The sequence below is a fragment of the Vanrija albida genome (genome assembly GCF_041260175.1).
Source record: "Vanrija albida strain AlHP1 chromosome Unknown contig_1, whole genome shotgun sequence".
NCBI classification, from domain to species: domain Eukaryota; kingdom Fungi; phylum Basidiomycota; class Tremellomycetes; order Trichosporonales; family Trichosporonaceae; genus Vanrija; species Vanrija albida.
The window spans coordinates 2123054-2143735 of NW_027191420.1; the positions used below are offsets into that span (position 1 = coordinate 2123054).

The following is a 20682-nucleotide window of genomic DNA, read 5'->3' on the forward strand; positions in this document are numbered from 1 at the left end:
TAAACGAGGGCATCGGCATGACGGGACAGTCGAAGCTGTTGTTCAGGCAATAGTGCGTCTGGGCTGGCGTCACGGCCGTTACTGATGTTTGCAGATGCGCACGGGAGAAGTCAGTAAGAGGATTCTCCCACACTTCTATCTTCGCCGAGACAAGCGTCTCATTGCGGACGAAGTAGGTTGTGACATCCTTTCCACGATGGCTGACACGTCCTTCAGCTTCCTCAGAAGCGCGACTTGGTCGTTCTCTGCCCACTCGGCCGGAACCAAGCCGCGGTGTATCAAAGGATCATCGACTCACCTGGTAGGTAGCCGGCTGCCATGGGGACTGGTTCTGACACCCCAACTCAGATGTGGAATTCATTCTCAAAGCTCGTGACCCTTGTGACTGCGATTCGGGGAACATGTACGTAAATGCCACTAGTTTGGTGCTCACCTATCAGCCGCCGAGCGTGCTGCTACCAGGAAAACTCTGTCGGTGACAACTACAATGCGGCCGTAGTGAAGATGTTTGATGCGCTTGGGCGTGTGGCAAATGTAGGTGCCGTTCGGCCCGGCAGGACTGACTTTCCTAGCACATTGCCCTCCTTTACCCAGGTATGCGAGGGTGTGTAGGACTGACATTCGCTGACAGACTCAGGGCGAGGGGACACTGTCAGATCGGTACGTGACCCGCAAGCGCAGACGCGCCTTTGCTGACCAGCCCAGCAACAAATCAGCAAGCGCGTCTTTGAGTTCTGTGTGGGTAGAGTGAAGTTACACCGGCCACGCACTGACAGAGGGCCTAGCTTGGGACAGCATACGACCCCTCGCTCCACAACCCAGTGGAGGCTACATTGTGAACAAACACAGCGAAGTGCACGGCTGACGAACAGGGATCCAGCCAACTGCGGCAAATGGATCGTGCGTGGCTGATCAGGTGTTGCAAGTACTGACATACGCAGCTCCTTGAGACCCTGCTGAAGCAGTGGAGGCAATCCGAGGAGGAGAACAACAAGGGTATGTTCGGCTGCTATGTCGTCCACGTACATACCCTAACCCCTCAGTGCTAATCTTTTCAAACTCGGTCCGTTTGCTCAAGATGATCAAAGAATTTATCGACATTTCGGATGATTGTAAGCTGCTGTAGAGATGAGAGGCTGACCGCCAGTGGCCGGTGTCGACGCCGATGTGTTCTCGGGTGAAGTTGACAAGACGGACCGCATGGCCATGGTGGACAAGTTCCAAGATCCGAACGAGGACATGTTCGTAATGCTTGTCAGCACCCTGGCCGGCGGGGTGGGTCTGAACCTTACGGCGGTGAGAGCTTGTTGCTCGTTCGCAAGAGCCTCAGTTGACACCTCAGGCGAACAAAGTCGTCATCTTTGACCCGTCTTGGAACCCTGCAAACGACCTTCAGGCCATGGATCGAGCCTTTAGGATCGGCCAGAAGCGCCCAGTGTAAGAGTAGCCTTTGTGGCGCTGCTGACAGGTAGCGATGTCTATCGCCTCGTGGGGCAGGGCACCGTCGAGGAGGTCATGTACGAGCGCCAGAGTGAGTTGTCGGACGAGACGTCGCTGATAAATAGTCTACAAACAGCAGCGTGCTCGGCAGATGAACGATGGGACTTTTGAGCGCCGTACCCACACTGGATACGAGGGCGCCCAGACAAAGGAGGATAAGGGCGAATTGTTTGGTGTGCACAACATCTTCAAGTTCGATCCGCAGGGCTTTGTCAAGGGAAATGTGGGTTACCCAGTTGTGCTAGGCTCACCCACAGCTTGACCGAATTCGGCTTGCAGAAGACCAGATCCGCCACGACCTCATCGAGGGCGAGTACGACGAGGAGCCAGACGTGGACGGCGAGGAGTCCGATGTGAGCTCTTCTTGCCTGTACTTCCTCAATGCTGACGACGCAGGACGACGTTGCCAAGCAGGTGCTGCAACAGCGCCGCGCCAAGGCTATGAAGCAGGTCTCCTTGATGTCGTCGATCGAGGACGAGAGCTTGTTGTCCGAGATCAATTCGGACGGCGCTGCTCAGAGTGGGTCCGTGCTGTGAGGCCCGCTAACCGGCGCAGAGCCCAAGACCGACGACGATGTACTGAAGCAGCTTGGCGTGACGTGTGAGTGTTGTCTTGATCCGTGCTCTCACCACTAACTCGCCAGCCCTCCAACACGACAGTGCCTTCCGTGACTCTGCCGAAGAGAAGGAGATCTTTGAGATTGGCCTCAAGGTGAGCTGTGCTTACATGCCGGTAGCTGACCCCAGATTCTTGCCCAACGACCGGACCTCAAAGACATCAAGGCCAACGACGCGGGCAAAGTGCGTTTGCGCGACGAGAGGAAGCCGAAGCGCAAGTCTCGAGGCGGCGACGACGACGAACACGAGCCCGACTACAGCGAACAGCCGTGGGCCAAGAGGTTCTCTGCGGGCAAGACCCGCAACAAGGGCAAGCGCCTAATCGGGCTCGACGACTCGGACGACGAGTGAGGACATGCCAGCCCTTCACTGTACTATAACCTCCTGTTGTATACTTCTTGTGCCACTTCTTGTGCCTGTCATATCTTGCATGTATGCATGTGCTGTAGTCCCTAGTCCCACACGTTGAACCCATCTATAAAGTTTGTCTAATCACTGCTCGCGCTCATGCTCGCTCATGCGCGGTGGGGCTTGAAGTGGCGTGGGTCAATGTCCTCGCCCTCAAAGTGTCTGCGTGTGTACTCTGAGCGGAGGGCGCCGTCTGGGTCGACGCGGGCGACGACGCGGCGGAAGTCGTCAAACTTGGGGTAGAGGGCCTCTACGCCCTTGGGGGCGAGGTTGTGCTCCTTTGCCCAGTGTGGGCGTCCGCCGTGCGCGGCGCAGATCTCGGCAAAGCGGTTCTGGAACTTGCGGTACGGGACGGCGAGGCCGTACGGGCGGAAGGTGACGAGGCCGATCCAGACCGTCTCGCGGCCCTGCGAGGGCGAGAGCCAGATGTCGTCGGCGGCGCTCCAGCGGATCTCGATGGGGAAGTGGACGCGCTGGCCGTGGGGGTCGGCGGCCTCGTCGTCGAGCCAGTTCTTGATCTCGTCGAGCGTCGCGCGGGCTTGCGACGCGTCGATCGCCCACTCGGACGTGTACTGCGGGAACTGGGGTCAGCCTGCGCCCCCGCAGGACGCGACTCACCAGACAGTCAAAGTTGAAGATCTTGTGGCTGTGGTCGATGGCCGTGTGCGACCCCCGCGCGAGGAAGTAGGCCCAGCGGCCGACGTACGGCGTAAAGTTGCGGAAGTAGCGCGAGACGAAGAGGAGGAACTGGGTGACGTGGAAGCCGAGGAAGTGGCCGAGGAGAGAGGGCTTGGGCGCAGGTGGCTGGCCAGTCAGTTTGGTTGTTCCCCCGTGATGGCTAGGTACGCACGACATAGGTCCTGTTCGCGCGCGCGACGATGATGCCCCGCGCAGAGGGGTACCACCACGCGCGGACGTGCTGCGCGCTGCCCTTGATCTCCTGGATGTTCTCAAACACGTCGTCGAGGTTGTCATAGCTCTGCTTGTGCTCTTCGAGGCGGTACGCGGGCTCGACGGCGATCTCGACAGTGAGGATGAGGCCCGTGGCGCCGAGGCCGCACTGCGTCGCCTTGAACAGCTCGGGGTCGTCGAGCGGCGACGCGTGCACGACCGGCGCGCCGGCGACCGGCAGCACGAGGTCGAGCGAGCGCACGTCGCCCGAGACGACCTGGTACGCCACGCCGGTGCCGTGCGTCGCCGTGCTAATCAGCCCGCCGATCGTCTGGTCGGATATCGAGCCGACGTTGCGCAGCGCCAGCGGCGGCTCGGCGGCCAGCAGCGCAGCGTGCACCTCGTGCAGCGTCGTGCCGGCGCGGAACGTGGCCGTGTTGGCGGTGTGCGAGAGCTGCAGCGGTGAGCGAGAGAACAACGACAGCGGCGAGAGAGCGAACAGCCGGCGACGCCACTCACACTGATCAGTCCCTTGACCCCCTCCATGCGCACCAGCCAGCCGTCGGTACACGCGAGGTCTGAGGGCGAGTGGCCGACGCCGACGGGGTGCACGGTCGCCTTTTCGCGGCGCGCGAGCTCGATGATCTGGCGGCACTGCAGCTCGGTCTTGGGCGCGAACACGCGCTGTGGGCGGCACGCGAACGTGCGCGCCCAGTTTGCGAACGACGCGAGCGGCGAGGCTGAGGGGACCGAGATGGCCTCGAGCGCGCGCTGCAGCTCGGGCGTCGGGACCGCCGTGAGGTCGTCGAGGCCCATGGCGAAGGGTGGGGGAGAGGGTGAGGGGGGTGGAGCGAACGTGCGTGCTGCCTGCGCTGGATGTACAGCTATGCCTCGCCTGCCTTGTCGTCGGTGATGTACGAGAGTAGGTAGTGCACAAACAAGATGTGAGTGCGCGATGGAGGACGCGATGGAGCACCCGATCGGTCGATTACTGCGCCGGCCGAACTTTTTGATTACACAACGCAGCTTGGCACGACATCGACAAAGCATTCCTGACTTTTTGTTTTGGTGCGCCGCGTCGTCGCTGTCGCCAGCTGGCCGCCCGGGCCTGCCGCCACTCGTCAAATGTCGGACATGGCTTGCAATCACGTCAGTCGGCTCCAGTCGCCGGATACACCCAGGCAGAGGTAAGTAAGTCTATGGTATGCATTCAGCGGGGGCAGGCAGGCAGGGCTATCGCCTACGTCGGCAGGAAGCCTGCGCTGGGCCGCGTCAATAACCTCCCGAAGGTGGCTCCGGCCCACTCACGCATCGGCGTACATCTTCTCCGGCGTCTTCTGCACTGTTAGCAGCCCGCTCCCAACCACACCCACCTGGAACACGACGATTCCCGCGATGATGGCGGTCACGAACAGCGCGCTCTCCCAGCAGAACCACACAATGGCCCAGACTACCGTCAGCGAGATCACCCCCGCACGCACCGTCCGGGGACCACCCGAGCATGCCGGCAAACTCGGTGCAGTCGGACGTGTTGCGCTTGTCGAACAGCCGCTCGTCGACATAGTCCCACACCGTGTAGAAGAGGTGCAGGATGCCTGGGGTGAGCGGGGCCGGGCCGAGTGGGACCAACCGATGAAGAGCACTGCCGTCAGCCTGGCCTTGCTCCCGGCACTCACCGTAGAACCGCAGCGCGTTGCCGTGGTCGCCGAACCAGAGGCCGATGAGCAGGGCCTCGGACGCGATAATGGACGCGTAGGCACTAGTGTCAGCCAGTCCCTCACCCCACGCACATCCAGTGGTCGGCGCGGATGATGGGCACGAGCAGCCCGACGGCGATGGTGAACGAGGCGACCTTGCTCGCGACAATATCGACTGGGATAAGCTGGCCCCCTCCGCCAACTCACACGCCGCAAACTGCCGTCAGCAGCGCCAGCAACCAAACCCACAACGTAGCAGAACCCAAGCGCCGACGAGCCAACGTACCCGGCCGTCAGCGTCGCCACGGCCGCCGGCGACCAGTGCAGCTGCGCGTACGTGAGCGGCCCTGGGCCGGCATACAGCCGCGGGGTCGTGCGCATGAGGTTGGTCATGGTGGTCGCGCCGCCGTCGTTGGGGTCGATGCAGACGGTCGTCACCTGCCCGCCGCACACGACGCCGACGGCGAGGTGGAAGAGCTCGTGCGCGCCGACGACGAAGAGCTGGGGCGTGAGCGAGTCGGGGCAGGACCCACCTTGAGTCCCGCGAGCGCGTCCCGCACCACCGGCAGGTTCCACGCCACGAGCGCGACGGGGATGTAGATGCACGCGGCGATGATGGTGTGGGCCTCTGGCGTGAGCGGTGCTTCGCGGGCGGACGGACGGAAGTGGTTCGGCGTGAGGCTCGCGCCGTGCGCCGCCTGAGGCGCGGGTATCGGCGTCGGCGGGGCCATGGGGCTAGCTGGTCGACGAGGTCAATGAAGGGAGTTGAGAGAGGTTGAGCGACTGTCATGATGGCAAGGTGACCGCCCTCCTTTGTTTACACGCGCACAGGCCGCGACATGGGGCGGGGGGCGGGGTGAGCGACAGCAAACCACTCGCCACTGGGGAGTGGGATACCTGGCGTGGAGCGGACACACGACTTGGGGAGTTTCCTTGCTCCATTCCCGTCGTCGCCCTGTGCATTGCATGCAAGCTGCTCACGATGCGCGACTGAGCGATCGCGATCAGCCCTCACTCCATCACCTCCTCTCACTCAATGTCAATACGGGGCCCCCATTCAACTCTCCCACGGTCGCCCCAGCCACCCACCGCCCAATGGCACAACTCCGAGCCCTCCCGCAGCGCAGGCCGTCGCCGTCCAGGCAGCGCTCGCTCGCGGCTCGACGTCAGACGTCTTCGACGACACGCTCTCTGCCCAACAACGCATCCAGCCGCCGCAATGTCCGCCCCCGCCGCTGCCCCTGCTGCCCCCGCCCCCGCCGCCGCGCCCGCCGCGCCCGTCCCCTCCGAGGACCAGATCGCGCGCAAGGTGAGTGGGCAGGCCTCTTCCCACCGGCTAGTACTGACGCCGCGTCCCAGTTCGACAACTGCGTGAGTCGTGTTGTCGGTGCTCGCCCGCAGGCGAGCGCATAGCTACGCCACCCCCGCACCCGCTCACCCCGCAGCTCGCTGACCTCCTCGTCAACGCCGGTGTCGGCTTCGGCGTCGGCGTCGTCGCGTCCGTCATCCTCTTCCGCCGTGAGTTGTACACGCTGGCCCGCACTGACAACCCAGGCCGCGGATGGCCCGTCGCCCTCTCGACTGGGTGAGTTGCTGCTGACTCAGCGCCATACCTAACCTCGCAGCTTCGGAGCCGGTGTCGCGTACTCCAACGTAGGTGCCCCGTCCGCGACACAACCTAACCCCCAGTGCAACTACTCGCTCAACCCCTACGTCCTCCCCGGCACCAAGATCCTGCCCGCGTCCAAGCAGTAATCGGACGGTTAAAAGACACGATAGTGTTTGATGATCAGCGCGTAGCTTAGAGCGGCGAGAGAGATGGCGAGAGAGGGGAGCAGGGTCCGAGGTGCTGACTTGGCGTGGTGGAGGTGCCTGCGCGGGGTTTTGACGAGCAGTTGGGCAGAGATCGCAGAGAGCAACAGGCTGACGTGACTGGATTGGGTCGAGCGCGGCTGGGAGCGCGGCTGGCAACGGCGGCGCGCAGCTGGGCGACTTGCGAGTGTGTGACCCAAGATGCCCGCACAGGCAACAGGCCTGAGATGTGCTACTGTGCATTCTAATCCTATCTATGCTATGTGGGGTGAGGGGGCGGGGAGCAACGCTGCCTGCGTCATCTCCGCGCCCATGCTGTGGTGTTGGTGATTGTCTTGAGCCGTCTGCGTCTGGCCAGCTGCCGCGAGCCGACGTGCTACTGCTGGCCCGGCTTGCCGCCCCCGCCAGTGAGGATACTAGGCAGCTCTGCCCGCCCGCTGTCCGTGTCGCGCGGAATCGTGCGCTGCTTCTCGCCCATGTACGCTGGCTGTCAGCGTCCTGCTTTCCGGGGGACTCACTCCGCCGGTAGAGGATAGCCGAGGTGACGACGAGGAGGGGGAACGAGACGATGATGACCTGGTGGGTCAGCGATGATCGACAGGTGCACCCACTCGCAGGCGCTTGGCGTCGGCGGTGAGCGGGGCCATGGTGTGCTTGCTGAACGAGGTCGACGACTGGGACGGAGGACAGGAGTGTCTTTATCGGCGAGGCCGGATGGAGGTCGAGGTCGAGACGGAAGTTGTTAGACCGGGGGACTGGATAAGTGCTCCTCCACAGTGAGGCGCGCTCGACGGAGTCCGGTGGACGAGGTGACCATCCCTCTCCTTCCTTCCTTCCTTCCTTCCTTCCTTCCTTTCGTCCTCTCTCTCTCTCTCTTTCACTCTTTCCTCGCAAACACTCTGCGTCACCCGCTAACCACCACCTACGCCCATCTTGGACACCCCCTACTCATTGCACCCCCCACGTCTCTGAGTCTTACTAAGCTAGAGCAACACACTACTTCTTGACTTGACCAGTTACTACCACTACCCTCATCCCTCCCCCGCCTCGACGCCTCGCGCCTCGCAATGAGCGGCTACAGCGGTGGTGGAGGCGGATACCCTCCCCCTCGCCCACCCCCCTACGGCAACAACTCGTACGGCGGCGACAACAGACCAAAGTTTCCGCCCTTCCCACCTCCAGCGGGCAACTTTCCCCCCTTCCCTCCCACCGCCGGCTTCAACGGCGGCCCTCCACCCCCACCGCCCACGTTCCACAACCCCTCCCCCTATGATGAGTACAACCCCAACGGACCGGCTCTGCCACCACCGCCGGGACAGTACCCCTACGACGCGCCGCGCAAGTCGCTCGACCAGGACGTATACGACCCATACCAGTCGGCGTACGACCCTGGCGCGCCGCAGATCCGCAGCTCTGCGCCCCCGCCCCAGCCGTCGTACTCTGCACCAAAACACTCGTTGCCGTCCTCCCACTCGCTGGCGCCGCCCTCGCACAGGCCCGCACAGCGACTTGGCGAAGCACACGACCTGCCCCTGCTCACGCCGGCAACCACGGCCAAGATCGGCACCTACACAGCTACGGTTCACGAGCTCCCTCCCAGCCACCTCCCTATCACCAAGTATGTCGCCGTCAACCCGAACGATGCGGTCGACATCCACAGAGCCATTTGCCAGACGGGTATGATGCCCTCGGTGTGGTACTCGGACGGCTCGAACAGAGCCGGCGAGGGCTGGGCCGCTGGCGTCGAATGGATCATCGACTCGGGCATGTCTGGCGCCAAGCTGCGAGCGTGCGTTGGACCCACCGACGCCCTTGGGACCGAACTCGGTGGTATCATCAAGGCCGTTGAAGGCTTTGCCGACCAACTCAAGCAGTCGATTCGGACGCAGAAGCCAATGTCGCACGAGTTTGTGCTGTTTACCAACTCGCCCGCAGCCATCGTCAGCATCGACACGTCGTCCAGACCCGAGAGCATCAAGTTCTGCGCCTTGTGGCGCGAGATCTGCTCTGATTTCCTCAAGGCGCACATGACGATCGCCTACCTCCCGAAGAAAAGCGAGGTCGAAGGCCTGACGCTGGCGGAGAAGATTTCCACCGTGGCAGCATTAAACAGCTACCAGCGTCGTAGAAAGGAGCGCACAATCGACGAGGTCTACAACCGGCCTGGCGGTGGTGAGCCCGCGCCCGGTGGCAGCACAGAAGCGGGACCATGGCAGAGAGGCGACGCCGACCCATCACGCCGCAAGTCGCCGTTCAACCGCCCCAAGCCGTTACCACCGGCTCCTACCCCGCCACCTGCTGCCCAGTCCCCTCCTCCACCTCAGGCTGCGGCTGAGGCTGAACCTGAAGATGAGGGGATTCAGCCGCGTGCTGGTGCCCTCTGTGTAACCAAGTAGGTTCTCGTTATCTTCCCTCCCATCTGACCCAGCAGCTTCCCCGATGACGTCTCTGCAAAGGACCTGGGCATCCTGTTTGCACAGTTTGGCGAGATGTAAGTGGCGTGCCGCGTCTGCATACTCACAGCTAGTCTCTCTGTCGACATCTTCTCCATTCCCCCCGTCAAGCCCAGGTTTGCCTTCGTCGCCTACGACGACCCTGTCACCTCGGGCACGGCTGCCGTTGCTGCCTTGCACCGCCGGCCGATCCGCCTCGACACGCCCTTCGCCCTCGAGAACGCTCCAGACCTCGCCATCTGGAAGGGCTTCTCTGGCGTTCTGACAGTGGTAGAATCTGATGCTGACCGGCTCGTGCCGCTGAGCGTCGCGCAAGACCTGCCTGACCTCCCCGACTACGCCATTGGTGGACGTCGGGCTAATGAACGCTCAAAGTCTGACGCAAACCGCAAGCGGGAGCGCCCGGTAGAGGAGCGCGCAGACATCAAGCCTTTCTCTTCACCGTACGTGTTTTCCTGATCACGCTACTCATGTCCTAACCCCACAGCCCCGCGTCGTCGGTGTCAACACCGTCCCCCAAGAAGCGCCGTCGCTCGGACGTGCGGTCTGACGTCGCTGAAAGCACACCCATTGAACAGTCGTTGCCCTCTCACGACTCTCACCCCACTACGCAACCTAGTGACGGCGCGGACGCAAGCTCTCGCGCCATTGCCGCGGCGAATGCCGACCACGCCCCAGCCACGACGCCACCGGCTCCCCAGGGCAACAGGCTTCTCAATTCTCATCTCCCTCACGCGCTTCCTCCTACTCCTCTGACCGGCCAACGCGATCAAGAGGCTGCGTTCGCACCCAAGCCATCACCGACGGAAACAGCAGCAGTGGCAGCAGCGGCGCCCGCGGCGGCGACCGATGAGGGGCCCCTCTCCAACTCGGCCTCTGAACCCCAAGAGTTCCCTATCAAGCTCAGCAAGAAGACGGTCGAGGCCCAGATCAACCTGGTGAAGAATGTCTTTGTCAAGCATGACCAGACCAATTGGATCGCCCACACATGCCTGATTGCGACGGATCTCGACCACTCGCGCCGCCAGCTGCAGGCTGACCTGTACGCCACGGACGAGGCTGTCATCACTGGGGGCGATCTCGAAAAGACTCTCTTCGGGCGCGGGCTCACCTCGGCGAGGATTGACACGTGTGTCAAGAAGGTTCTCAAGGTGCTGGATGGCATTGCGATGGAGGATGAGATCGAGAATGGCGGGCCCGGGACGGACGCCGCCAGCGAAGCGGCGCCTGTCGCCAGTGAGCGCGAGCTGGCCGAGTTGGCCGAGCTGCTCGCGCCCTTGCCGGAGCAGACGCGCGAGGCAATGACGGCTGGCGGCAAGGTGCTCGAGTACCTGTACCGGGGCAAGGAGGCGCAGGAGAAGAAGCGCCTGGATGTGGAACGCCGCGTCAATGTGCTCGAAGGGATGGTGAAGAAGGGGGAGCAGGTCAGCGCCGTTGTGCGCTACTTGTTGACCGAGGTCAAGTGAGGGGGTGGGCGTTTGGGGGCCATTAAAAGTACGATTGAGCAGGCAAGGCTGCCTGTTTCTTGTATGCCTTTCTGCACAATATGCATCATGTCTGTAGGGTGTGGAACACGGTGGGGGGCATGGGTGTGGGTGTGTGGGCTTGTGTAGGGGGGTACATGGAGTAGGCAACCCACTACCGGACGGACCCGGTCAAGGAGCGCCAAGTGGCGTTGATGTTGATGTTGTCAACAACGGGTCGTGTCGTGGTGGTTAGGATGAGCGGGCGGGCGGGCGGGCATTGAGCAGCATCCTGCAGGGTGGTCCAGAGGTATTGATTGTCTCGAGTGCCTTGGGGGTTGCAAGTCTGACTTTACTTTATAGTTTCCCTGAGGTCGTCCGTCGCGCGGTAATGATGGCCCTGGTCGCGCGCGCGCGCGCCGCGTCGGGCAGTTCTAGACGAGAGAGAGCCCGGAGCGACGGCGGTTGCAGAGTCATGGCGGTGCGGACGGAGCACACGAAAGAAAGGCTGGCTGGCTGGCTGGCGGGCTTGTTTCGGCAGAGACTGCTATTCCTGCTGCTGCTACCACGACGCTGTCGTCGGATGCATACCTTGGCCCAACTCTCAACCATCCTTCTCACCACTACCCACCACTCCCACCCACCTCGACCTCGCCGCCGTCGCTTGCATCGACGCCGCCTCCACGCCTCCCTCTCAGGGCTGTAGTAAAAAAACAACCGTCGACAGCACAGGTGCCGAGTCTCGTGGCCTCGTGGCCGCCAACAGTCGCCCGTCGCACGCACGCACGCCCGCTCGCCAGGACGCGCGCAAACCGCCGCCCCTGATCGATGCGCTCACGAAAGCAGTCCCCGCCGCCGCCGTCTTCCTCGTCTCAACTTCCACGCGACATTGAAAAGCAAGCACCGGCAACGTCTCCAACGGCACCAACAGCAGCAGCAGCGAGCATCCCCCCGCCCCCACAGCGCTCAACGTCAGACTCGTCCACGACGCAGGTCCACAGCCCGGCCGACACGATCCACCACCGCCGAACGAGTGGCCTCCGCTCGGCCTCTCCACCACCACCACACCCGATGCCAGCACCGTCGCCGCAGGGCGCGCGCACCTCGGCCGCAGCGGCGCGCCTCAACCCCCTCTGGTACCAGTACGCGTGTGCGACGGTCGTGGCCGCCGTCGTACTGGGCAACGTGCTGCGCTGGGCCTTTCTCGACTGGGCAGACCCGTACCACTGCAACGCGCTCCTCACCGAGGGCAAGTGGCTCGACCCGGGCACGTATCGCAACTGGCAGCCAGAGGGCTGCTACCAGAAACCCGTGGGCGCCGCCGCGCTGGCGGGCTGCTTGAGCTCGCCGGGCGCAAACACGCCCAACGCTGGCAAGGATCGCCGGATCGTGTTCGTCGGCGACTCGTCGGTCCGCCAGCTCTACTTTGCCACGGTGCGCGCGGTCAACGCAAACGCGACCGACAAGGACTACAACCCGTACGATAAGAAGTGGGAGTTCAACGGCGGCGAGAAGCACACGAACCGCGTGGCTATCTTTGGCGCCAAGGGAGAGCCGACACCCAAGAGCGGCGCGGCGTTGGTCATTGACTTTTGGTGGTGAGTGCGATGGGGGGAGGTGTTGGCTATTGCTCACACGCCCAGGGACCCCTTCCTCAACTCGACCCAGACCAACGAGTTCCTCTCGACCACGCCCGCCAGCCCCACCTCGCTGCTCGTCATCGGCTCGGGGCTGCACTACCTCCGACACCCCAGCTCTGGCGCCCTCGGCGCATGGACAAAGACGATCAGCAAGACGTTTGACCAGCTCCGAGCAAACCAGGGCACGCCGCGCGCGCGCATCCTCCAGCCATGGGACTCGATGAAGACGACACACTTCAGCCTCTTCCCCGGCGTCCTGCCCGACAACAGCAACATCGCGGCGCGCCAGGCCGCCGGCGACTTTGGCCTGTCGGACGCCGTCATCTTCCTCCCCGTCATGAGGCCGGTGGAGGACAAGCTCCTCCCCGAGCGCAAGCAGATCCACCACTCGGACGTCGAGCTCATGAACGCCGTGCTCGAGGGAAAGCTCAACGAGGAGAACCCGCCCCCGATCATCCTCCCCTCCGTGTTCAACGATCTGCTCGTTGACAACCACACCACCGACGGCCTCCACTACTCGGACACGATTGTCAACAAGCAGGCCGAGCTGCTGCTTGGCTGGCGATGCAACGACGCGCTGCGCAACAAGGGCCAGCAAGGCGCCTGCTGCGCGCGCTACAAGACGATCCGCCCCCTCCAGGCGCTCATCCTCCTCTTCCTCGGTGTCTGGGCACCCTTGACCTACGTCTTTGGCTCCAAGATTCGTGAGTGGGCTCGTGGTGGCTCTGCTGACTTTCCAGCCACTGGGTCTTTTGTCCACCGCCTCATCCCGTCAACCAAGGCCGCATCCGCGATCAGCACCTTTGGCCTCGCCATGGTGTACCTCTTCCTCGCTGACCGCACCACCATCTTCAACAAGGAGCAGAAGGACTACGACGCCTACATCTTTGGCTCGCTCACTGTCCTTGCCCTCATCGCCGGCCTCGTGACTGTCAAGAACAAGGGCAAGGACCTCGGCTTCCTTAACCGCGATATCACCGACGAGTGGAAGGGCTGGATGCAGAGTAAGTCGCAGATGCGAGTGCTGTAGCTGACCCACCCAGTCGCCATCCTCATCTACCACTTCTTCGGAGCGTCCAAGATCTCCGGCATCTACAACTCGATCCGCATCCTCGTCGCGTCGTACCTCTTCATGACTGGCTACGGCCACTTCTTCTTCTACTACAAGAAGGCAGACTTTGGCTTCCAGCGCATCGCAATGGTCCTCGTCCGCCTCAACCTCCTGTCGGTCGTGCTCCCCTACACCATGAACACCGACTACGCCTTCTACTACTTTGCCCCTCTCGTCTCGTACTGGTACATTATCATCTACTCGGTCATGGCTATTGGAAGCAAGTACAACGATCGCCCAGCCTTCCTCGTCCCCAAGCTCGTCTTCTTCGCCGGCCTCCACTCGGTGTTCATGCACTACACCTTCCTCATGGCCGGCATCTTCAAGGTCCTCAACCTCGTCTTCCGCATCCAGTGGTCGGCAAAGGAGTGGTCCTTCCGCGTCAGCCTCGACCTCTACATTGTGTGGGGCGGCATGTTTGCCGCCTACGCCTACATCAAGGCCAAGGAGTGGGGCATCCCCGACCGTCCTTGGTTCAACAACGCTCGCCTCGCCGCCGTCGGCGTCAGCGCCCTCGGCTTCGTCTGGTACTTCTGGTTTGAGCTCTCGCTGCACAAGTTCGAGTACAACAAGTACAACGCCCTCGTGTCGATCGTGCCCATCCTGTCGTATGTTGTGCTGCGCAACGCCTCGGCCCTGCTGCGCCAGTGCTCTTCCGAGCTCTTCTGCTTTGTCGGCACCATCTCGCTCGAGACGTTTATTCTCCAGTTCCACGGCTGGCTCGCGTCCGACACCAAGGCCATCCTCCTCGTCCTCCCCGCGACAAAGTGGCGCCCCGCCAACCTCGTCATCTCGTCCGTGTGCTTCATCTGGCTCTCGTACAAGGTGTCGGGCGCGACCGGCGACATCACCGAGTGGTCAGTCGGCAAGAAGAAGGCGCCGACCCTCCCCGCGCCCGTCACGGCGCCGGCGGGCGACGCGCAGAAGGACGGCGCCGCCGCGCCAGAAAGCATCCCCCTCATGGACCGCAACGGCGAGGCGGCTGGCGAGGACAAGGAAACCGACGAGCCCAGCGGCGCCGGCACGTCGTCCGGCGCATACACGCACACACGAAAGTGGTCAGACTACACGGTCATGTCGTTCCTCACCAACGTGTTCAGCCTCGCCGAGCGCCACAACAGCGTAAAACTTGGCCTCGTGCTCGTCGCCCTCTGGATCTTCAACTGGCTCTACTGAGGGTGTCGAGGAGCGGAGTGAGACCTATACATACACTGTACATTTCGGGATATGCGTAGAAGAGCAGATGCAATAGAGGGTATCCGTGTCGTATGCGCCGGAGTAAAGCAGTGCAATGCTAATACATGTCAAAAACTATCAACAAAAGCGCTCGCACAGAAGCGCTCCTCAAAGTGCTGGTGGACAAGTGCTGTTACCAAGTGTGTGGGGGTCAAGGTGCCAAAAGTGCTTGGGCAATCGTCTCAATGAGTGTGTCGTGGGCTGGGCTGGTGCCCTCGTGCTGGGGTAGGTGGTTGGTACTGCGAGGCAGGGACTATGCGCCCGCAACGGCGACAGCGACCGGCTGGATCGCCGGCTCGACCCAGCCGTCGGCAGCCTCGGCGCCCTCGTCCATGTTGCTCTCCTCGTTCTCAAAGTCCTGTTCGTCCTGCTCCTCATCATCGTCCTCGTCGTCATCCTCGTCCATTGGCTCGACATCGTAGCGGGGTTTCTGCGCGCTGCCATGAACACTGCTTCCCCGACTGCTGCTCGGGGGCGGCGACGAGAACACGTCGGGGTTGTCGGTGCACCGTCCGCACTCCTTGTCCTTGTCATGCAGGCGGTAACAGGGTCGGCAGACTTCAACGTCGTAGCAGATGGCCGGGTTTGGCGGTCTCTGCAGACACTGGAGCATGTCGTCGAGGTCTGCGAAGTTCTTGGGGTTGGCAGCGAATCTGCGGTGCTTCTTGGACGCGACATGCAATGACAGGTCCTGGTATCTCACGCGGCAGTTCTCGCAGTACCCGCTTGCTGTGTCCTGGTCCTTGCGCTTGCATCCCGCGTCGACGTGCTCGCGGTTGCGGACACGCTCGTCGTATGTTGGCTTGGCCATTGTCGTGGGCGCCTTGAGCTGCTTGAGCATGGCGACGACCTGGGTCTGCGAGAGGAACTCCTTGACCGGCGCGGTCGGCGCGTCCATGCCAGTCGACTTGCGACGGCGTAACGTGGACGGACCAGCCTCATTCGGGTCGCGATTCTCAGTGCCAACCGGCTTCTTGCCGCTGGCAGCAAGGCGCGCATTGCCCTTGAGGACCTGGACACGCTTGCTCATCTGCATGATGGCGCGGTCCTTGTTCGCGCCGAGCTGAGGCACGCCACCAACGAAAGTGCCGGGCGTCGTGTTGGCCGTGGACGTCGACGCAATGGCCGAGGTGATGACGACGCTGTTGCCCGACGCCTTGAGGTACGGCTCGGCCTCGGGAAGGGATGGCGTGAGGGACAGGTCACGGAGCGACTGGGAGCGCTTGATGGTCGGGTGGGGTGGCTCCTCGCCGCGGAAGGGGACGCGATCGACATACAGCGACATTGCGCGCTCGCGCAGATCCTTGACGAGGTTGTCGGATCGGACCGAGGTTGGGACGCATGACGACGAGGTGAGCCGGAGGAAGTGCTCATGGACGCAGGGCCAGTCCTTGTGGTCCTTCGAGTTGTACTCCTTGACCATTACTGGCCTGTTACGCGCCGTCGCGTCCTCGATGAGCAAGAACTTGCTCCCAGGCTTGAAGTAGTAGTAGTCGGGGCGCGGTGCTGAAAAGTCGCGTTCGCGCGTGCCGTGGATCTTCTCATCGGCGAGCAGGTGGGAGAGTGAGTCGCCCGCAGCGTTGCCGACTGGCGCAAGCTGGTCGAGCATGTCGGTGAGCTCTGAAGAGGTGTAAGCAACGCTGCACACAGCTAAGCCGGTGCGGACGAGAGGAGTCCGCACGTCCACAAAACCACTCACTCTTAACCGTCCACACCTTGATCCCTAGCTTCTCCGCCTTCTGCACTAGGTCCGTCACGCCCGTGGAATCCAAGAAGGGGTTGTTGTCCGCTTCGCGGGCCGCGCGCTTTGGCTGCGATGGCACAGCACGGGGCTTGTGAGGTGACGCGCCGCCCTTGACCACGAGGTGCGATACGCGCTGCGAGAAGAACTGGTCCACGCGCTGGGCAAGCATCAGTGCGAGCTCTGCATACCACCCGCCGCAACACTTACCGCTCCCATCTGCTGGACCCGGTGGTTGAGGTTGCGCCCGACGCCTTCCTCTGCGCCAATCTCAAAGTGGAACACGAGCGTGGGGAAGACCTTCTGCCACTTTGCGAGCCACTGCTCCTGCTCGTGCTTGTGGCTCTTTGCGGCGAGCGCGGCGGCCTCGGCGCGGGCACGCTTGGACGTGGACGTTGTGGGCGCGGTGCGCTCGCGCTCGCGCGGCCGCTTGCCGAGCGCCGTGGGGCGTGCTGGCGGCTCGGGGTCGAACACGTCTGGCACGGCGGCGGGCTGCGGGATCGACTTTGCGGCGTGCGAGCGTGTCTGGAGGCGCCTCTGCAGGGTCGTTGGCGCGACGTTGACGTTTACGCGGGTGAGCGCGGCGCGCGGCTCGGCCGCTGCACCGGCGGCGGCGCGCTTGCCGTCGACGACGGCCTTGGCCGTGCCGCGCTCGGCTGGCATAGCAGCCTTGGTCGCGCTGTTCATCATGTCTGCCTTTGGGAGGGCTGCAGAGACAAACACGTCTGGCGAGCGGGGCAGGGACGGCTGGAGTGATGGGCCATGGGCGGTGTGCGCGTGCAGTTGGAGGGGGTCGGTCCGGGTTCTAGTGATGGCCGACATAGAACCCGACGCTGTGGTGGGTGTGGGGGAGGGGGAGGGGTGGGAGGAAAGGAGACGAGGGAAGGTTGTGATGTGAGATGAGCGACCGTGTGTTGAATGTTGGGATGGCAAGAGTTTGGCCCGCCAGTGGCCGTGGTGGTGGCCAGTGTGTGCTCTGGTGGTGTCTCGCTGCCCCTTTCAGGAACTTGCCGCCATCAAGGGCAGGCGCGTCCAGCCTCGTTCAAACATTCAACACGTGGTTTTGATCCCGCGGCCACTGTACGACATGACCGAGGTTGACGTCAACACGACCCAAAGTGATTTTGATGGAAGGCAAACATCGGCTTTGGTGCTCCTTTGCTGCGCTGCTCTGCTAAACTGCAGCTGAAGGTGCACATGTATGCGTTACTCAGATTCTCCATCATTAGCCATTCCAATGCCAACCCTGGGCGCCCTATTCAGTTGAGCGATCGGCTGCAATTCACGCGACTGTGGCGCCACCTCCACCCCACCCCCTCCCTCATCTCTCGTCATGCGATGCTGCATGCTGCTATGGATTTATGCAATATGGACTAGCTGCTTAGAGCTCGTCGTGGGAGTACGAGGGCTCCTCGTCCTCAGCGCCACCACCAGGCGCACCGTCGGCGTAAAGCTTGGAGGTAAGAGGGCCAACAACATCCTGAATGTCGTCGAGCTGGGCCTGGTACTCGTCGGCCTCGGCGTCGGGGTTGGCGTCGAGCCAGTCCTGAGTAGTCTTGAGGGCGTCGGTAATCGTCTTCTTGTCAGCCGCGTCGAGCTTGCCGCCAAGGCCCTTGTCGTCCGCGAGCTGCGACTTGAGGGTGAAGACAAAGTTCTGGAGGGCGTTCATGGTCTCGATGCGCTTCTTCTGCTGGGCGTCCTCGTCGGCAAACTCCTCGGCCTCCTGAACCATGCGCTCAATGTCCTCGGGCGAGAGACGGCGCTGATCGTTGGTGATTGTGATGGACTCCGACTTTCCGGTGCCCTTGTCGACGGCCGAGACCTTGAGGATACCGTTGGCGTCAATCTCAAAGGTGACCTCGACCTGGGGGACACCGCGGGGGGCAGGGGGGATGTTGGTAAGGTCAAACTCGCCGAGGAGGTTGTTGTCCTTGGTCATGGAACGCTCGCCCTCGTAGACCTGGATGCGGACAGTGGGCTGGTTGTCGACGGCAGTCGAGAAGATCTGCGACTTCTTGGTGGGGACAACCGAGTTGCGGCCAATGAGCTTGGTCATGACACCGCCAGTGGTCTCGATACCGAGGGTAAGGGGGCAGACGTCGATGAGGAGAACGCCCGAAGAGCCCTCCTCGCCGGAAAGGATACCACCCTGGACGGCGGCGCCGTAGGCGACGGCCTCGTCGGGGTTGATGCCCTTGGAAGGCTCCTTGCCGTTGAAGAACTCCTTGAGGAGCTGCTGGACCTTGGGGATACGGGTCGAGCCACCGACGAGGACGACATCGTCAATGTCCTCCTTCTTGACGTCGGCGTCCTTGAGGACCTGCTCGACGGGCTTCATGGTCTTGCGGAAGAGGTCCATGTTGAGCTCCTCAAACTTGGCGCGGGTAAGAGTCTCGGAGAAGTCGTTGCCGCCCTCGAACGACTCGATCTCGAGCTTGGTCGACATCTGCGACGAGAGAGTGCGCTTGGCCTTCTCGACCTCGCGACGGAGCTTGCCGAGAGCCTTCTTGTTGTCGGAAACGTCGGTGCCAGTCTTGCGCTTGTACTGCTTGACAAAGTAGTCGATGACACGGTTGTCAAAGTCCTCACCACCAAGGTGGGTGTCACCGGCGGTAGCGAGAACCTCGAAGACGCCGTCCTCGATCGAGAGAAGCGAGACATCGAAAGTACCACCTCCAAGGTCGTAGACAATGATCTGCGACTCGGACTTGGTGGAACGGTCAAGGCCGTAGGCGATGGCGGCGGCGGTGGGCTCGTTGACGATACGGAGGACGGTGAGACCGGCGATGGTGCCGGCGTCCTTGGTGGCCTGGCGCTGGGCGTCGTTGAAGTAGGCGGGGACGGTGACGACGGCGTGGGTGACCTTGTGGCCAAGGTACGCCTCAGCCGTCTCCTTCATCTTGGTGAGGACCATGGCCGAGATCTCCTCGGGCGTCTGGATGTGTCAGCAGGGCTCCGGGAGAGACACAGGCGGGCGACTCACAAAGTCCTTGAACTCGCCCTTGTGCTTGACGTGGATCATGGGCTTGCCGCCCTTGTTGACAATCTCGAAGGGCCAGTGCTTGCGGTCCTTCTGGACGTCCGAGTCCTTGAACTCGCGGCCGACCAGACGCTTGGCGTCAAAGACAGTGTTGGTGGGGTTCTGGGGGCCCTGGTTCTTGGCGGCGTCACCGATGAGGCGCTCCTCGTCGGTGAAGCCGACCCATGAAGGCGTGATACGGTTTCCCTGGTCGTTGGCGATGATCTCAACCTTGCCGCCGCGCTGGACGCTGTAGTTGTGTCAGTTGACGTGTCGACGTGGCCCCTTTACGTGTCTCGCCTCGTCGCGTCGCGTCGATCTCTCTCACGCGCCTCGACTCGACTCGCACGGCCCAAACAAAAACTACTTACGCGACACAAGAGTAGGTGGTTCCCAAGTCGATGCCGATAACAGTTCCGTAGTCGTTCTCCTTTGTGTCGGCGGCGCGAACCTGGGCGCCGACGGGGAGGAAACAGACGATGGCGAGCAGGACGCAGCAGACGAGCGTGATCTTTGAGAGGAGCGAGGACGAGGCGGCTGCCTGCTTGCTCCTCCGCGGCCTGATAGTGGCACGGGGGTATGCCATGGTGGGATAGAAAAAGAGTGTGTTGAAGAAAGGAAGATGGGCGAAGTGGGTGGAGAAGGGACTGGCCGACTTTTAGGCGGTGGGGGCGGGGGGGTGGGTGTGTACGGTGTGTCGCGACGACCTGTCCGTGCCAGCGTGGCAGGTGTCGACGTGGCGCAAGGTGTCGCGCGTTTGACGGGTCGGTCGTCAGGAACGCTGGCTGTAATCTGACTGACTGACGGGCCGGGCGGACGGCGGGACGGGACGCAGCAGCGCCTGACTTGCCGCCAGCCCCCGCTTACCGCATCCAACCCGTCGTTTTTTATTCCACGCGCTTCGAGAATGCTCCCGCTAAGTGCCATTTGGCGCTATTTGACGCCGAATTCTAATGCCCACGTGGAGATCGCGACGCGCCCGCCCCGCGCCGCCGCCATCACCTCGCTGGCCCCTCGTCACCGTCATCACTGGCCACCTCATCGCAAGTGCTGGCAAGTCAAAACAGCCAGCTCAGCGCCTCGCCCGCCCGCC

The 20682-nt window shown here is 62.6% G+C and overlaps 10 protein-coding genes across 10 annotated transcripts; 5 read left to right on the forward strand and 5 right to left on the reverse strand.

Moving 5' to 3' along the window:
• Positions 1-401: 401 nt before the first annotated feature.
• Q8F55_000870 (uncharacterized protein) lies at positions 402-1441 on the forward strand (the record flags this gene model as incomplete). Its single annotated transcript, XM_069349521.1, has 8 exons — positions 402-407; positions 573-594; positions 632-660; positions 706-738; positions 942-996; positions 1044-1112; positions 1184-1275; positions 1343-1441. The coding sequence occupies 8 exons, from the start codon at positions 402-404 to the stop codon at positions 1439-1441; spliced, it is 405 nt and encodes a 134-aa protein (XP_069213065.1).
• Positions 1442-1591: 150 nt separating this feature from the next.
• Positions 1592-2469, forward strand: Q8F55_000871 (uncharacterized protein; the record flags this gene model as incomplete). The annotated part of the gene is made up of 6 exons (XM_069349522.1): positions 1592-1723; positions 1788-1853; positions 1897-2020; positions 2057-2101; positions 2145-2212; positions 2284-2469. 6 exons carry the CDS (start codon positions 1592-1594, stop codon positions 2467-2469), a joined length of 621 nt encoding a protein of 206 aa, XP_069213066.1.
• A 164-nt stretch (positions 2470-2633) lies between these two features.
• Positions 2634-4233, reverse strand: ALO1 (D-arabinono-1,4-lactone oxidase; the record flags this gene model as incomplete). Its single annotated transcript, XM_069349523.1, has 4 exons — positions 2634-3098; positions 3145-3330; positions 3377-3871; positions 3937-4233. The coding sequence occupies 4 exons, from the start codon at positions 4231-4233 to the stop codon at positions 2634-2636; spliced, it is 1443 nt and encodes a 480-aa protein (XP_069213067.1).
• Positions 4234-4657: 424 nt separating this feature from the next.
• On the reverse strand, positions 4658-5845 carry Q8F55_000873 (uncharacterized protein; the record flags this gene model as incomplete). The annotated part of the gene is made up of 9 exons (XM_069349524.1): positions 4658-4679; positions 4726-4754; positions 4791-4867; positions 4899-5012; positions 5094-5176; positions 5208-5289; positions 5322-5331; positions 5364-5615; positions 5648-5845. 9 exons carry the CDS (start codon positions 5843-5845, stop codon positions 4658-4660), a joined length of 867 nt encoding a protein of 288 aa, XP_069213068.1.
• A 488-nt stretch (positions 5846-6333) lies between these two features.
• On the forward strand, positions 6334-6869 carry Q8F55_000874 (uncharacterized protein; the record flags this gene model as incomplete). The annotated part of the gene is made up of 5 exons (XM_069349525.1): positions 6334-6423; positions 6560-6632; positions 6669-6699; positions 6740-6767; positions 6804-6869. The coding sequence occupies 5 exons, from the start codon at positions 6334-6336 to the stop codon at positions 6867-6869; spliced, it is 288 nt and encodes a 95-aa protein (XP_069213069.1).
• A 433-nt stretch (positions 6870-7302) lies between these two features.
• Positions 7303-7573, reverse strand: Q8F55_000875 (uncharacterized protein; the record flags this gene model as incomplete). The annotated part of the gene is made up of 3 exons (XM_069349526.1): positions 7303-7409; positions 7445-7502; positions 7538-7573. 3 exons carry the CDS (start codon positions 7571-7573, stop codon positions 7303-7305), a joined length of 201 nt encoding a protein of 66 aa, XP_069213070.1.
• A 420-nt stretch (positions 7574-7993) lies between these two features.
• Q8F55_000876 (uncharacterized protein) lies at positions 7994-10845 on the forward strand (the record flags this gene model as incomplete). Its single annotated transcript, XM_069349527.1, has 4 exons — positions 7994-9318; positions 9358-9417; positions 9454-9822; positions 9867-10845. 4 exons carry the CDS (start codon positions 7994-7996, stop codon positions 10843-10845), a joined length of 2733 nt encoding a protein of 910 aa, XP_069213071.1.
• An 825-nt stretch (positions 10846-11670) lies between these two features.
• On the forward strand, positions 11671-14769 carry Q8F55_000877 (uncharacterized protein; the record flags this gene model as incomplete). Its single annotated transcript, XM_069349528.1, has 4 exons — positions 11671-12440; positions 12486-13186; positions 13223-13486; positions 13526-14769. The coding sequence occupies 4 exons, from the start codon at positions 11671-11673 to the stop codon at positions 14767-14769; spliced, it is 2979 nt and encodes a 992-aa protein (XP_069213072.1).
• A 313-nt stretch (positions 14770-15082) lies between these two features.
• Positions 15083-17392, reverse strand: DBF4 (Cdc7p-Dbf4p kinase complex regulatory subunit; the record flags this gene model as incomplete). The annotated part of the gene is made up of 3 exons (XM_069349529.1): positions 15083-16449; positions 16529-16730; positions 16781-17392. 3 exons carry the CDS (start codon positions 17390-17392, stop codon positions 15083-15085), a joined length of 2181 nt encoding a protein of 726 aa, XP_069213073.1.
• A 559-nt stretch (positions 17393-17951) lies between these two features.
• Positions 17952-20175, reverse strand: KAR2 (ATPase with role in protein import into the ER; the record flags this gene model as incomplete). Its single annotated transcript, XM_069349530.1, has 3 exons — positions 17952-19505; positions 19554-19839; positions 19961-20175. 3 exons carry the CDS (start codon positions 20173-20175, stop codon positions 17952-17954), a joined length of 2055 nt encoding a protein of 684 aa, XP_069213074.1.
• Positions 20176-20682: the final 507 nt, after the last annotated feature.